At 39.5% G+C, this 15,269-nt stretch overlaps 1 protein-coding gene across 4 annotated transcripts in view; it reads right to left on the bottom strand.

Annotated features, from left to right (window-relative positions):
- The window catches only part of tbc1d14 (TBC1 domain family, member 14), a 41,754-nt gene that overhangs the window by 3,954 nt on the left and 22,531 nt on the right, over positions 1 to 15,269 (bottom strand). For all 4 annotated transcript variants that reach the window (XM_044341024.1, XM_044341025.1, XM_044341026.1 and 1 more), the window contains 10 exons: positions 10,592 to 10,716; positions 8,989 to 9,071; positions 8,497 to 8,614; positions 6,599 to 6,705; positions 5,186 to 5,266; positions 4,954 to 5,042; positions 4,518 to 4,589; positions 2,391 to 2,519; positions 1,636 to 1,745; positions 75 to 333 (listed from right to left, as the gene is read on the bottom strand). In XM_044341024.1, the coding sequence (XP_044196959.1) occupies positions 75 to 333; positions 1,636 to 1,745; positions 2,391 to 2,519; positions 4,518 to 4,589; positions 4,954 to 5,042; positions 5,186 to 5,266; positions 6,599 to 6,705; positions 8,497 to 8,614; positions 8,989 to 9,071; positions 10,592 to 10,716 (1,173 nt within the window). The remainder of the gene's footprint in view (positions 1 to 74; positions 334 to 1,635; positions 1,746 to 2,390; positions 2,520 to 4,517; positions 4,590 to 4,953; positions 5,043 to 5,185; positions 5,267 to 6,598; positions 6,706 to 8,496; positions 8,615 to 8,988; positions 9,072 to 10,591; positions 10,717 to 15,269) is intronic.

The raw sequence follows: 15,269 nt of genomic DNA, 5'->3' as shown, positions 1-15,269 counted from the left end.
TGGCAATCTGTAAAGACTTAAAAACAACGGTCTCAGCTAAATGTCCTCAAACGTAAGCTCTAACATCCTCCTACCTGTGCCCACTTCCTGTTGCGGCTGGTCATGTGGATGGCGGCGATTTGCTGGAAGAGCTGCTCGGCGGGGATGAGGTCGGGCAGCCGGGTGAGGAACTGAGCCATGTGGATGAAGTCCATGCAGGTTAGGACGTCCTGGTAGAGACGCAGCAGGCCCAACGCCGTGCGGAACAGGAACTCCTCGCCGTCTCTGCAGAACACGTCCCACACCCGACACGCCAGGTCCAACGGCAGCGACTTACTGTACAGAGTGAAGATCCTGGAGGCACGCAAGGAGGGAAAAGAGAGAAAACGACAGTGAACATTAGTTTTGCGAGCATACAGAGGCATAAATGCAAAATAAAAACTAGAAACAAGCACAGATGTGTGCATATCTTCAAGATGAATTTGTAGCTGTATATCATCTGTACAATGAAGCACACAGATGCTGCATCTTATATCTCTACTGCATTGGTTTAAACACTTTTAAGATCCTAATGTCACAGCCATAATATGAAATATGATAATGATATGAAATATGAAAACAACTTTTCACCATGACAACGCCTCTATAAATTTTGTTTCTTGACTAATTCTGACTTCTTGTTCAACAACTCCACAGTTAACTTTCAGAAGAGACCGGGCTTTGTAATTTATTTATTTATTTATTTTTTAAATTTGATTATTTGATTACTCTTCCAATGATTTTCTCAGTTTATAAATTAATCATTTAGGTTGTAAAATGACAGGAAATTGTGAAAAATGTTGCAATTTCCAACAGCCCAAGTTGATGTTTTCAAATAACCTTTTTCTGTCTAAACAAAAGTCTAAAAAAACCTCAATATATTCATTTTACTATCATAGATGACTAAGAAAACCAGCAAATAATCACTTTGAAGAGCTGGAGCCAGTGACTTTTTGCCATTTTTTCTTAAATTGATGGTGAATCAGTTATAACAATTGCTTTTTATATGATTGATAAATCATTTATCAACTAGTTGGTTCTGCTTTTATTTTGAGTATGTCTTTTTCTGGCTTGTACTTAAGTTAGAAATCATGTATAAATGTAAGATTGGTTATAGATTGTTATACTGGAGGGAGAAAAGCAACACATGTTCTTGTGTGTGTGTGTGTGTGTGTGTGTGTGTGTGTGTGTGTGTGTGTGTGTGTGTGTTTGTTTGTGTGAAGTTTTTCTCTATCTGTTTTCTCAGAAATTACACGTGACACAGGAAACTGACGAGCAAAGTGTCATGTTTCTATATGACGACATGTAACACTTTTTCACCGGGACGGAGAACAAGGTGCACTCTGCATGCCGGTGGAACAAATGGTGACCTGCTATTTTGGCTTCACGTATAGTTTCCATTCTAGCTGTGAAATGTCATGATGGCAAGTAGATAAAAAAACATAACATTTCTTTTAGGGTCTTCACACTGTGGTTTTAGGTTACATTTATGGTCAAATGATCTGACTGTATGAACTAAAATGAAGAATACAATGATGTTTTAGAACACAAAAAAGCAGCAGAGAGGAGAGAACCAAAGAATATTTTTTAAAAAGAGAGTAAGAGTTTCAGACTCACCAGTCGATCAAATAAATATCGGGGGTCAAGTTGTTTTTCTTGAAATGTGCAAAGAGCTTTGGTAGGTTTTCTTCAAAGAACACTTCAAATGCCGCAAAGTAAGTCAACATCTGTAGAGAGAGGAGAAGGTGTCTTACAGAGGAACAAACATACACAAACCACATCATTGTAATAATCTGGGCAGTGGGTCATCTGTGCAGATGGACAACAGCGGAGATATTAAAGTGTCTTGTAGAACAAAATGTAATCAGACAGCAGAGGCTGTTGAGATGTTTGTTGCACCCTTCTCTTTAAACATACTATTTGCCTGCATATTTAAATGTTTTATGTATTTTTTGTCACTTCTATAACCTTTTTGAAACTATTAAGTTTTGATAATGTACCTGAAGGTCATGTTATATTCTAAGTGTTGTTGTATGTTCTTGGTTTGATCATATGATTATGTGATCAACAGGATTTTCTGTCCATCTGGCAGATAAAGAACCTTTTTTTTTCAGCCCAATAAAGTTTTGGGAGCTATGATCCAGTGCAGAAAGTCTATTATCCTGAACCTGGCATAAATATAGCACAGGATGTGTGCACAACTACCTTTGTGCATAAATATATAATTTCTGAGGTCAAAAATGAAGGTTCTTGCTTGTAAAATTTTAAATATGTCGTATAAAACCTTTACAGAAAAATAACCCGATCTGGAAGTGAGGGGAAATGCATATTTTTTGTTTTGATGGTGTAACTGTGTGTGTGTGTGTACTGACAAGGCTGTGGTCGACTCTGAAGAAGGCCATCTGACAGGGCTTGTTGAGCAGGTTGGCAAAAGCTATAAAGGCATCAGCTGTGTCCAGGTTCAGGATCAGCACTGCTGCGATGAACGACATTCCCTGCACCTATACACACACACACACACACACACATACACACAAATAAAAATTCTTCCTTGTGATGCTGTAAATGATGTGTAAAAAATGTTAGAAAGAAACATACAAGTTGATTTCTGTCTCTGAAAGACCAGGACAGAGCAACACCTGCTACAGTGAACACGTTTTGCAGTGCACCATCTCTGACACTGCTGTTGATATAAAACTCTCTTATTTATTTAACTTGAAACAGTGATAAACATTTGTAAGTAGTTCAGCTTCAGTCTGGACATTTACGCTAGGAAGTGAAATGAAATGCTGACGCACGCCTGCAAATAGCAAAACAAACATGCACACAAAGATGAATGCATAGGTATGCTTGTGTGTGTGTGTGTGTGTGTGTGTGTTTAGCATCTCATAGGTTGGGGTCAGTGCAGGAAGTCACAGTCATTTCTACCCAAGTAAAAACAGCATGGGGCTGCGGTGGGGAGCAACAAAGCAAACCACAGCATTTACAAGCGGTGCTGAAGAATTACAGAAAATGCAAATACATGTTCAGCGTGAAAGGACTGCTTCATGTCGAAACATCTCAATACAGAGAAGCAACTTCATTTTAATGCCTCTGGCTGATAAGAGAATAATTAAATGTTGGTCAAAGGTCAAGTTTACTTTTGTGAATCTTCTGTACGTATACAAAATATACAAAACATATGGACAAGCATCAAGAGGCAGGTCAGGACTTGAGTGCATAATGTGAGTGTGAGAACAGACAGTAACGAGACACTGACGCATGGTAAATCTCCTCAGAAGGAAGAAAAGGGTGGATGGAAGGAAAAGATGTGTAGGTTTGCAAAATCAAACCTACACACAAGCAGAAATGCCTACCCTAACCACTGGGCATTGCGCTTTAGAGATACACCGAATATGTGGGCAGATAGATGTTCAAATATCGCTGATGGCATGTAGAGCTTCATGTCTCCCACAGCAGTGACGTGGAAATTCAGAGCAGATTAGAGGACTCAACCTGACTTGAACTTGTGAGTTCTAAGGTTCAGATCGTTCACATTAATTCTGAACGCAGTGTTTAACATAGTTGTGTGCATCTAGTCTGGCTGGATTTCTAGTTAGTCTTGTGTAATGAGCCTCCAACATTTCCAGCGTCAAGTGTTTTCAAGCAGTCTGTTCTCAGCAGCCACATTGTTTTGAGTCATTCTACCAATATATTTTTGTGATTAACAAGCATACTGATTAGATGTTTGCAGCTCATTTATAATCAATGTGTATTTCCCGAATAGTGTGCAGTATACAGTATTAGCAGAAGGAACACTTCTGAGAAGAGGTGACATAAACATAAACTAGTTTTGATTTGTATATATTAAGACAAAGTTAGTAACAAATCAAATACATGACATGACACTGACTTTATTAGCAATACAACGTTTTGGTGAGGGACTTTTTGTCAGTGCTGGGGGGGAATTTGACTTTTTCTTTGTTTAATGGAGATGGAGTGCAAGTCTCATCGTCTACCCACTGAGCTTCTCCAATCTAGCAGACACTTCACACTGAGTGGAAATCAAATACCTGAAACTATCAGTCATCCTGACCGCAATATAACTCTGGTAATAGAAGATAACGACTATGTGGGTGTTATGTGGGAGATCCAAGACTGTGCTGTGTCATTTTTAACCTTCTTAAAAGGCAATAGTACTACCTTAATCCACAGTTCACTTACTATTACTAAGCACTGTTACTAGAGATGTATACTATGAATCGTATACTACTGTTTACCAATGTGCAATATGTTGTTTTATGTTTTTCCCTCATGTAATATTTACACAAAACCAAACAACACAGAGACACAAATGCATGAAAACCCATAAAACAAGAGCCAACTGTTAAAGCACTTTCTTGTCTGAGGCTACACAACTGTTTATGTGCAGTACACAAAGTGGGTATAAGAAAATAATTATAAAGTGTGTTGGAGTATCACAACAGGATATACTGCCGTGTTTAGTGCATATGACTTACGTAGCCAACGTCTGGCCGGTAACATGTGTATGCTCCCAGAATGCTGTGCAGCACATCATGATAGGGCCCGCCCTGATGACACACAAAGAATTAATGAAGACAATGGAACAAACAGGCCAAAAATGCACACACAAACACACTCATCCTTTCCCAGAAACTCCAGTGTTAAATTTATTTTGGTACAATAATATCATTTTAATGAGATGTTTTGATGCTTCACTGTTTCTAGCTGAGGTTACCATGGTGATAATGTATTTAAAAGCAAGACTGAATGAGATATTTTCTCCATAAAGACAGATAGTTAATAAAATGAAAACTTGTTGTTCCAGCAGCAACATGTCCTTTGTGTATTTTATTTTTGTATCCTATTATTTGTTTTAAGAAACTGAAACATATTCAGACACATACAGAAGCAGGGCTTGCTATGATCACCGACCTGCTGAAAGATACACAGTTGGGGGAAGGTTCTCGAGATGTCCAGCTTGATCAGCTCAAGGCTCGACTCTCGATCCGACGAACCAGCATCTGGAAGACATGGTGGTTCATTGAGCAACACAAAGGAAAAACAAAAGAATCCTGATCAAAGTAACATCAAAATAACTTATCAGTCTCAATCAGACTGATGATGTGTGAGATTAAAATTAAAAAGGCCAGAATATATGAAGGACCTTCAGTTTCAATCTCTGGGGCAGTCGATGGCGTGGTCCTCCACTTCTCTTTAGCCCGTGACAGACAGATGCTATACAGCTCTGCAGGGACACATGACAGCACCACAGTACAGTCAATATGAGAGAAGACAGAAGAACATGATGACTGCAGAGAAACAAACTCAAAAGGATTCAGCTCTTTAGTTAAATGGCAGTAAAACTGCAGGTGATTAAAGACAACAGAGCTCCCTCCATTTCAGAAGACATTTATGTTGCTGCAGTATATTGATGTCCCGGCCTGTGCTTTGACCTGCGGCTGCCCTCTAGTGATGAGATGCTGGATCTCAATAATGAGCTGTCTGAGACGCGACATGGAGCTCTGCAATGGTGGCCCTGACCTTGTACAGTTGGCAACATTGGCCGATTATTAGAACCGCAGAGAACGGCGGAGAAGCTGAGAACATGAAGATACTTTGGGGATAAAAAGAACATATAAATATATATAAATAGCAAGGATAACAATAACATTTTACAACTAGCAAAATTATGTGATTCAGTGGGACTAACAACCTGTCTGGGACTTGATGGCAAAAAATACAAAAATAAGACCCAAGTTTTTCATAGTAGAAGTCGTAGTAGCAGTTGAAATGAAACTGCTCCACTTAAAATGGGGGATTACCGTCACTGAGCTGCTATTTATAAAAAGGCCGACAACTCTGCTGAAGGGGACTGAGCTTCGTGTGTGTGCGCAGAGTGATAATGCACAGAACTGTGCTCCATTTACAGTAAAAGGCTGAGTAGCAAAGAGCAGAGAGGGCCAGCTCAGCAGCCAGCTACACAGTGCTTATCTGCAAGTAGCCCTGAGGGTGCTGAGGAGCTTACACACACACACACACACACACACACACACACACACACACACACACACACACACACACACACACACACACACAGTTTGTGTGACTGTCAAAGTTTGAGATCCTTTTGCAAGTGAGGAAGGAATTTCGAATTTGTAGTGTTATTGTGTGTGTGTATATATATATAATTTCCAACCAGTCTCAGAGAACTCATTGAAATGCTGCTCATTCCCTCTTGTAATCATTGGACTGTGTTTGTTCTTAATGCACACACTCTTCCCTCCACTTCTATCTATTTCACTGATTCTTACTCAATTACAACCACTGAGACAAATTGCTGCAATTGCTACACCCATCTGTGTGTGTGTTGTGCGTGTGTGTACCTTGACGGATGAAGAAATGTAGTCGCGGATATTAAAACTAAAACAATATGCAACACCGGAGTGTTTTAAGCAATGACTTGAGTGTAAATCAGTGCATGAAAAATCACAATTTAAGTAATGAATGTAGCTTTGGTAGCAAATCTTATGAGCCTTTTTCTTCACACACACTCAGACGAACCCTGACTTTCATGTACCGTGTGTGATGTTGAGGTCGTTGCCCACAGCCAGGCTCCACACTTTGCCTCTGACACTGGGGGGGATGCCCTGCCACCAGAGGTCTCTCACTCGCCGAGATGTACACCTAGAGGAGGGGTTAAATGTAGAAAGAGTTAGTTTAGTAAGTTTAAACTCCTGCATTAAACTTCAGTTGGATGTTCAACCTCAAAAAAAAAAAAAAAACAGCATTGTCTGTATTTCCCAAAAACAAAGTAAGAAAAATGGGCACTCTAAAGGTGAAAAACAGCAAATCCTCTCATGTGGATTTTATTTTCAATCAATAGACTGACAAATTTATCAATGACCTCTGGAGTATTAACTTCGTTTTGGGGAAATACAGACAGTTAGACAGTCAGTTAGTAACCATGTCATGGAGGAGATATTCAATAACTGACCACAAGGTGGCAGTCATTTCCTCCCAACATCAGGTGCAGGAAATTACTTTCTGTCAGGTTAAAACTAATTGTTCATTCAGGATCCTATACCTAATATTTTTTTTGTGTGTTTAAACACTTTCAAAAACCATTATAAAACATACTTCACAATGTTTACCCCATAAGTCCCAGTACTGCCTTTGTATTGACGTGACAGTAAATATGCCATAAGATAACTAACAGAAGAAAACAAACCATCCTGGTAGTTTCATACTGTGTCAGCGATAAAACAAGCTGCCCTTCTGTTGAAGAGCTTTTTCCTCTGCATGCAAGACCCATAGTTAATAAAGTTAGATTTTGTCCGCCAGAACAACAATTTCCCAACTTTCATGTGGCAGGGGCATCAAGTGCAGATCTTAGTGAAACATTAGTCTGTGATGGTGGCCATATTTGGGAATAAAAACAGATGATTTGTTTGTATTTTCTCCCTGCAGCACTGCTCGGCAACAGCTGTTCAGTACATGCTCCCAGCTAGATGATGGAAGATGGATAGCATTCCCTAAGTAGGCAGAGAGGTTGTAATACATCGGTCATCATTTTACAGATGACTTAATGGATGCCTGAGATCGTCCGTATGTGAACCATGTCATAAATTTTATGCTCAGGTCGCCACACTTGTTTATAAATTTCACATTTTAAACTCAGGGTCAACTGAATGCCAGCTGATACTGCTCAACTGTGGTGCAGCTTTAAAGAGCCGGTCACTTACAATGGTGACATGGCTTGCCAAGATTTTACAGTGCGAGTCATATGTTCAGCAAATGTGAGCATGAGTCAGAGAGTCATACGGAACCAGACACTGGTTAAAACAAAAGGTTAGACTATTTCTATTTTATACTCTTACGGTTCATCTGTTTCTTGTGTGAACCCTGGATGTAAAACTTAAGTGAACTGACTAAACTTAGTCATGAGCTGTGGTCACCAGGGAAACTGGTCCATTCGAACACGAGTGTAACTTAGCAACCCAAATAAATATTAAAAACAACAATTTTTTTGATCTTTACCACAGTCTATGCCACAACTCTTGTTTGTTTTTGATTTCTCAACTGACAGATGACCCACTGAGGGTAACTAACTGTATTTCATTCAACTGTTTCATGACAGGACCAGTCACAATGAGGAATTTAAGCAAGCTGCTTTTCAAATAGAAGACTTGCATCAACCAGTACTGTTATCAATTTAGATAGATGAAGTAAAGTAAAGATGATTGAACTTCTCTCATTCTTTGTGTTCAAAAGCCATAACCAAGTTACTGCTCTTTGTTAAAAGCTCTGTTTAAAGATCAGACCAGTGTTAGCACTGATAATGTTGTTGAAGAAGGAAGTATGCTCCAAATTGAATTGAAATGACGTTTTCAGAGGAAAGCAAGGTGTTTTCTGATGAAATACCTTGACCATCAGTATTGTTCTAATTCTAAACTCTTAGAGAGTGTTTGTACTCACATTGTACTCCAGTTAGGCAAGATCTCCTGGTTCCAAGTCTGAGCGGCTGAGCCAATGCTCTCCTCGAGCTTACACCGATCCTCCAGCTGCTTCTTCCTCTTCTGAGCGTCCTTCAACTCTACAAAAAGAAGTGTGAGGAGATTAGATGTGGTTAGATACAAAAAAGGGGGGGAAGAAAAAGAGAGAAGAAATCAGACAGGAGAAAGATGGGAGAAAGAGAGGTATGAGGGATTTAAGGGAACAAGATGAACAGTTTTTAGGCAATTGCAATCACAATTTGACTTGAAAAAATATGACGTTTGGGCTGGTGCTAGATTTCGTTGGTTGTACGTATGATCTTATCGGCTGTGATGGTTCCAGACAGACACCATGATTTCAAACATCTGAACTTAAACACCTGAATATAGTCTTGACATCATCCTGCAGCTAATGCCAGACTTTATCTGTGATATGAAATGTATCAATGGGAGTGGTCTCAGGAGACGACCTCACCTCTCTTCTTGGCCTGGGCCACCATCTCTTCATACTGCTGTCGGTGTTTCTGTGCCTCCTCGGCTGGCTTGGCAGGCAGATTCCTGTAACACACACACACACACACATATAAGTAAATGAATAAGCAACAATATGTTCTCCGAGGTTTCACTGCATTATTCATGGTGAGCGAGCTGGCAGGGTATAAGAAGAGGAAAACATTCACAGAAAGAAGGGCGGGATGAGCTGACTGATTACAGAGTGAACTCTATACTGTGTCATTCCTATTATACTGGTCACACAGCTGCATGTCATCCTGTTGCAGTGAATGACTGTAATTGAATTTTATACCTTACTAGTGAGAGTCGTGGGCTCTCAGGATGTCAGTGTTGGTGATTCATCAGTCATTGGGTCAGTGCAAGTCAATGTGCTGATGTGTGTGTGAAGAGCAACGCAGCCTCAGGAAGGCCACTAGCCTGACTTTAAAGGATAAGTTAACAATTTTTCAAGTCTGTCTTAAAACAATAGATGTTCGTAAAGTTCAGAGACACTTTCTAATAAAGCATAAAGGGTTATATGTTGTCACTAATGGCTTTATTGATGGTTAACATGTCATGCTCTAATGCTGTAAAACAGCTTATTGCAAAGTGAAAAACCCAAAGACAATTTGGCAACCCTCAAGTTGTTCTTGTTAATGGCCTATAATTGATCTATAAAAGTACAAGTAATGTGTCAGAGGTGATGCAGAGGAGAAGTTTTGACACGTATGAATATAGTACTATGTGTTTTGCTTGCTTTATCATTTTTGCCTTGCCTCTGAATGTAATGTCAATAATTTATTTCTAACTTGATCCTTGATTGTATGAATGCATTAATTTAAATAATTCAAAAGGTACTATCTACTTATGTTTTATTAGGTCTCGTCTGTTAGATGTGACTTGATTTAATGTTTTTTTGAAACCACTAATACAAAAAAACCCACCCTAAAATCACTAATACACTACTTTTTGTTCATTATGCAAGTATAGATGATGCACTCACTTACAAAGTAAGTAACAAAAAAAAACACCTTCATTTTACCAGTAGATGGTGACATTTAATAAGGGAAAGATATGGGAGTTTGCATGCAGCTTAAGGTCTGAGCAGTTTTGCTAGTAATGGTGTCAGGACTACACTTCCTTCTGTTCACACAGGAAATGTGTCTAAATTATTCTACTGTTTTCATCCACCATGTTCACTAGCAGAAGTGGTAATCATGTGGCAGAGTCGCACTGAATGAAACACTAAGCCCAGCATAAGTCTGCCTGTCTGACTGTAGGTTAACAAACTGTAAAATGCTAGAAAAAAGCATGGTAATAGAACCAGGCTCAAGAAGGGTCATTAAACTTTCAGCAGCACCTCTCTTTTACCGACTGTGATACAAACAGGGACACAGTGAGAGCTGGAACAATACTGAATGGAGTCTAAAGAGCCAACAGAGGAAGAGAGGGCTGATAAAGAAGGAATGAGGTGAAGATGGAGATAGAAAGACAACAAATGTGCCTTTATTGTCTTATGGATGTGGGATGGTGTAACAACCCACTGATGTAAGACAGTGTGTGTCTTTGTGTGTGTGTTTACATACGCAGGTCTGTCCTCCAGTATCAGTGCGGTGGTGGAGAGGGGCTCAAAGTCCAGGTTTTTCCTCACACTCTGCCTGGGAGATGTTGGGTTGCCAGGTCCAGCTCTGCCACTCTTTGTTTCATATTCCTGACAAGAAAAATGCATGGTTTAGATATGGGAACTAAAATATACAAGTGTGGTTTTAATTACAACAGTCATACAGGGAAAGCTTCTGAGGTCAGTTTCATTTCAGCTATATTTAGTTTCACATTGCTGCTGGCAATGAGGGGTTCACAGCATAAACACACACACACACACACAGAAAGAAGAATAGAGCAGGGAAAACTGGCAGATTAGTTACTCTACTGTACATAACGTGTCAAAGTACTAACAGCCAACAGAGCATGCATGCAGTTCCACAACCAGGGAAAACTGCCACAACGGTCACAACTGACCTCAAAACTAACACTGTGGTCAGACATAGATTTTAGGATTTAACCTCTTAAACTCCACAAGGATGCTGGCATAGTGGGCTCAGTTTTAAAGCTAGAGTGAGGATTCTGGTATCATATGAAACTAGACGACATAAGGCATCCATCGGTACCATGTCATGCTAGCTTGTCGGGAGGGGGGCTAAATAATGTTCCAAAGTTAGGCTAAATTTTGGCGAGAGAATAACTGGCATGGCTATTTTCCTTGACCTCTAACCTTAAGATATCTAAATGAAAATGGGTTCTATGGGTACCCACAAGCAACCCCTTTACAGACATGTCCACTTCATTATCACATCATATTTTCGCCTATTCTATAAATGGTGTATTTGAATATTTCTACATACTGGGGTCCCTAAACAGTCTTGGAATTACATAAATTGTGTTTTTTCTATGGTGTTCCTCAAGGTCTTGGTGTCTTAAAGTGGTATTTTGGAGGGACTTTTGACCATTTTTATCAATTCTTGAGTGGTCAAAGATGATTAAATTTTGCATCAAGTCTGTGTAACAAATCGTATCAACCCAAAAATTGCTGGGGGGAATGGCCATCATATACTTTCATCATAATGTTCTAAGCTCTTATACACTTTAAACTTTCAAAATTTGAATAGGGGCCTAACCAAAAGGCAATGTTTATTACAGATTTATGAGTAAAAAAAACTTGACACACAGTGCTGAGCTGCATCTTAAATTAATCTTCAGGTTCCCAGCTTTAAGGTGATATATACCACTTCTATGTGGCACATACTGCTGACCTGCTATCTCCCCCTAAAGATCCCTTGCCCCTCCCTAAAAAAGACAAAAATGGGTCTATGGTAAAGAAAGAGACGTTGCATGTTTTTTTAAGGACCTATGTACGTACATAAACTCCTACAGAAACTCAGAGAAATGACAACCTTGTGACAATGCTCCTCTGCCCTCTGAGCATTTGTCAGCTTGTGTCTAATGAGTGTGTGTGGTTTCTGCTCCACCACCAGGAGTGTGATACAAGCCTATAGAAAGAGGAGGCCATGTGACAGTCAGTTGGTTACAGCTAAGGCCACAGAGCAGTTTAACACAAGGCCAACTATCAGCTGACTTGCAGGTTGTGTGTGTGTGTGTGTGTGTGTGTGTGTGTGTGTGTGTGTATGGTGGCAGCTCTGAGCTTAAATCCAGAAGTCGGCATTAGGGAGCTGATAGAGCACAAATACCCCAGGGAGGCAGTTCAAACACAGAGGGAGAAAATACTACATTGTCCAACTGCTTAATTAGAAAGCTGCTGTAAATAGGACAAGTGCAATATGATCACACACGCCCCACTGTGTGTCCAAAATGGCCTCCGGTGTGCGTTGAGCTGGTTAATAATGCAGGCTGAGGACTGCAAGCAATCAGCTTAACACTGTGCTGCACCCACATTCACATTGATCAGCACCGGTCACAATACAGGCGAGTGTATGTATGTATGTATGTATGTATGTATGTATGTATGTATATATATATATATATATATATATATATATATATATATATATATATATATATATATATATATATATATATATATATATATATATATATATATATATATATATATATATATATATATATATATATATATATATATATATATATATATATATATATATATATATATATATATATATATATATATATATATATATTTAGCATGATAGCTATCTTATATTTAAGGAATAGTTTGACATTTTGGGAAATGTGCTTTCTTGCAGACAGTTACATGAGGACATCGATAACCTCTCATATCTGTCCATTAAATTAACTATGAAGCAGGTAGACGTTAGCTTAACTTAGTATAAAGACTGGAAACAGGGTAACGATATTCTCGTTCAAATCTTGGCAAGAAAGCAAAATAGGGTATTTCCTAAAATGTCCAACTATTTCTTTGTCAGCATGCAAACACTCACTAATTGGCATTTAAGATTAGCTTTTTAGGCTCAGGTATAGCTCAGGGCTGCAGGAATAGCAAAGCTAGCAGCTAGTTGCTTCTCTAAGACATGCCAAATCATTCATAAACTGCTCTGGTACCCAATAAAACAAAGCTAAAATTGACCAAAGAAGTGGTGTCTTTTAAGTTGTAGATTGTAAATGAAATAATGCAGTCATGAATTAGGTGCCGACGTTTGGCGCTGCTGTGACACCAGAGAGCAGAGAATTTAGCTTTAAAGAGTAGCACAAGAGCAGCAAACACAAAGTCGCAGTCACCAGTATTTACTTTTCTTATCTTGCCAAAGCTCGAAGAGGGCCATGACAGAAAAAGGTGGCTTTGTTTCAGGGCAAGCTGGTTAGGTGCAGTTGGAGAAACAAAATGAAAAGCAAAAAACGAAACAAGTGAGTAAAAATGGGTAAGAGGTGCAGCGAGATGATGGGAAAGCCTAAAACCTCCCTCGAGACATGGACATCAAGGGAGACCAGTTGGCACAGAAGAAGACAGAAATAAATCAGAGCAATGATGCAGGAAGAGAGGAGGATGAGTGATGCTGGAGGAAAACGGTTCCTCCACAGCTGGAGAATGGAGGTGATTCATGGGTAAGAATGCACTGCACGCTGGGCTGAGAAGAGAGTGCTACACAGAGGGTGAGTCACCAGTCTCATGTGTGTACTTTCCCCTACTTTTATCCTCTTTTGCAGTGTATATCATCACTTTCATCTTCTCTGTTATCTGTCTATCCTTCCCTCACTCCCCTCTTGTACTTTCAGTTGACTGCACTGTGTTGAGGATTATCACCAGGCTGCAGGTTTTGGTCCAAATCACAGTCGTGCTGAGCAGAGGGGAGATTTCAGAGCCTAATAAAAAGGCTTTTTTTCTGACATGTAATTTCAGTTATACCAAAGCTGACACCTTCCTCCAACACAAGCTAGCTGGTTTTATTTTGTTTGCCTTCAACTTTTCCATGAAAGAAAGTATTCAATCACATAAAACGTTGCACTGGGCTTTATAAGCCCACACCATTAACATTTCCTGACCCAAACCAGGATCTGTAAAATGACATGAAAAAACTCTGCTCTCCTTGAACAGCTGTCGGTGCAATAAGAGCTGTAGGTGGGAAACGGAGATTTAAAGCAGCACTAATAAATATATTTTTATTGACAATGGATTAACTGACTATTTCTAATGAAAGGTGTTGCTTGTAGTGACGAACCCACACAGAATATTTGCTAGACTATTCAGTTCCCTGCAGCTTTTACTGTCTTTTGGCTCTTTGTTTTTGGCTTTACGGCGCCACAACTTCACTCTATTGATTCAGTCTCACTGCTCTCATCAACCTCGATTCCAGCAGCAGCAGTCAGCTGTTTTCATTGAAAAAGCTCTGATAAACCCACTGCACACTACCTGCCTAGCAACACACTCGGGTCTTATTGTTCTAGTTTTTACTATTTCTACTGGTTACCATACCGTTACCATACCAAAGTCATTGCAGAGATCTGGGAACAGAGACATTGCCACAACAAGCTACTTTATTTTGAGGTAAAGCTGAATATCTGTGCACCTAAAATGTTGCCAATAATCTTACCATCTACCCATTTAATCAAATACAATATTCAGGAAAGTACATTCAAGTACAGAAAAATATAGATTCTCAAGATAACTGCTTCATAAACAGGTGACATGTATGTACTGCTGCTCGGTGGATTAGAGGCAGTGTTTACTCGAGGGAATAGCTACAGGTCGATAAAAAGGTTAACCGGAGCGTTGCACCCTGGGAATGGATGGATGCTGCAGTGAGAGGAAGGGAGGGAGAGGAAGAGGAGAGTAGGCAGAAGGCAATCTGGCATCTGTTCAGCAGCAATGCAGGTGCTACCAACAAGGTGAAAGGCAAGTGCTGAGAGGTGTGTCTGGAAGGGGGAAAAAATGTGTGAATGTGATGTGAGAAAATAGTAAAGTGAGTGGTGACAGTATTACAAGTATGTGAGGATAAGAACAACTGATCAGCAAAAACAATAACAAAGGAACTGTTTTCCACAGTAAGATTCTAAAGCAAAATCCAGTAAAGGCTAACCACATTATTGCACTGTATATTCCCCTGACACTCAACGACTAGTTCTCCTATTAAATCAGCACTTAACTTGGCAGCAAATGAGCAGAACAAGAGAAAAGGAAATGGATTACACATGCCATCTCTTCCTCTTGGAGCATGGTTTAATATTTATACTGCAACAGACATTACTTTGTTCTTTTTCAAACAAAATTCA

This window comes from Thunnus albacares, chromosome 22 (genome assembly GCF_914725855.1).
Source record: "Thunnus albacares chromosome 22, fThuAlb1.1, whole genome shotgun sequence".
Taxonomy (NCBI): Eukaryota; Metazoa; Chordata; class Actinopteri; order Scombriformes; family Scombridae; genus Thunnus; species Thunnus albacares.
Note: the sequence above shows the minus strand (reverse complement) of the source record. Positions and strands in the feature narration are given on the sequence as shown.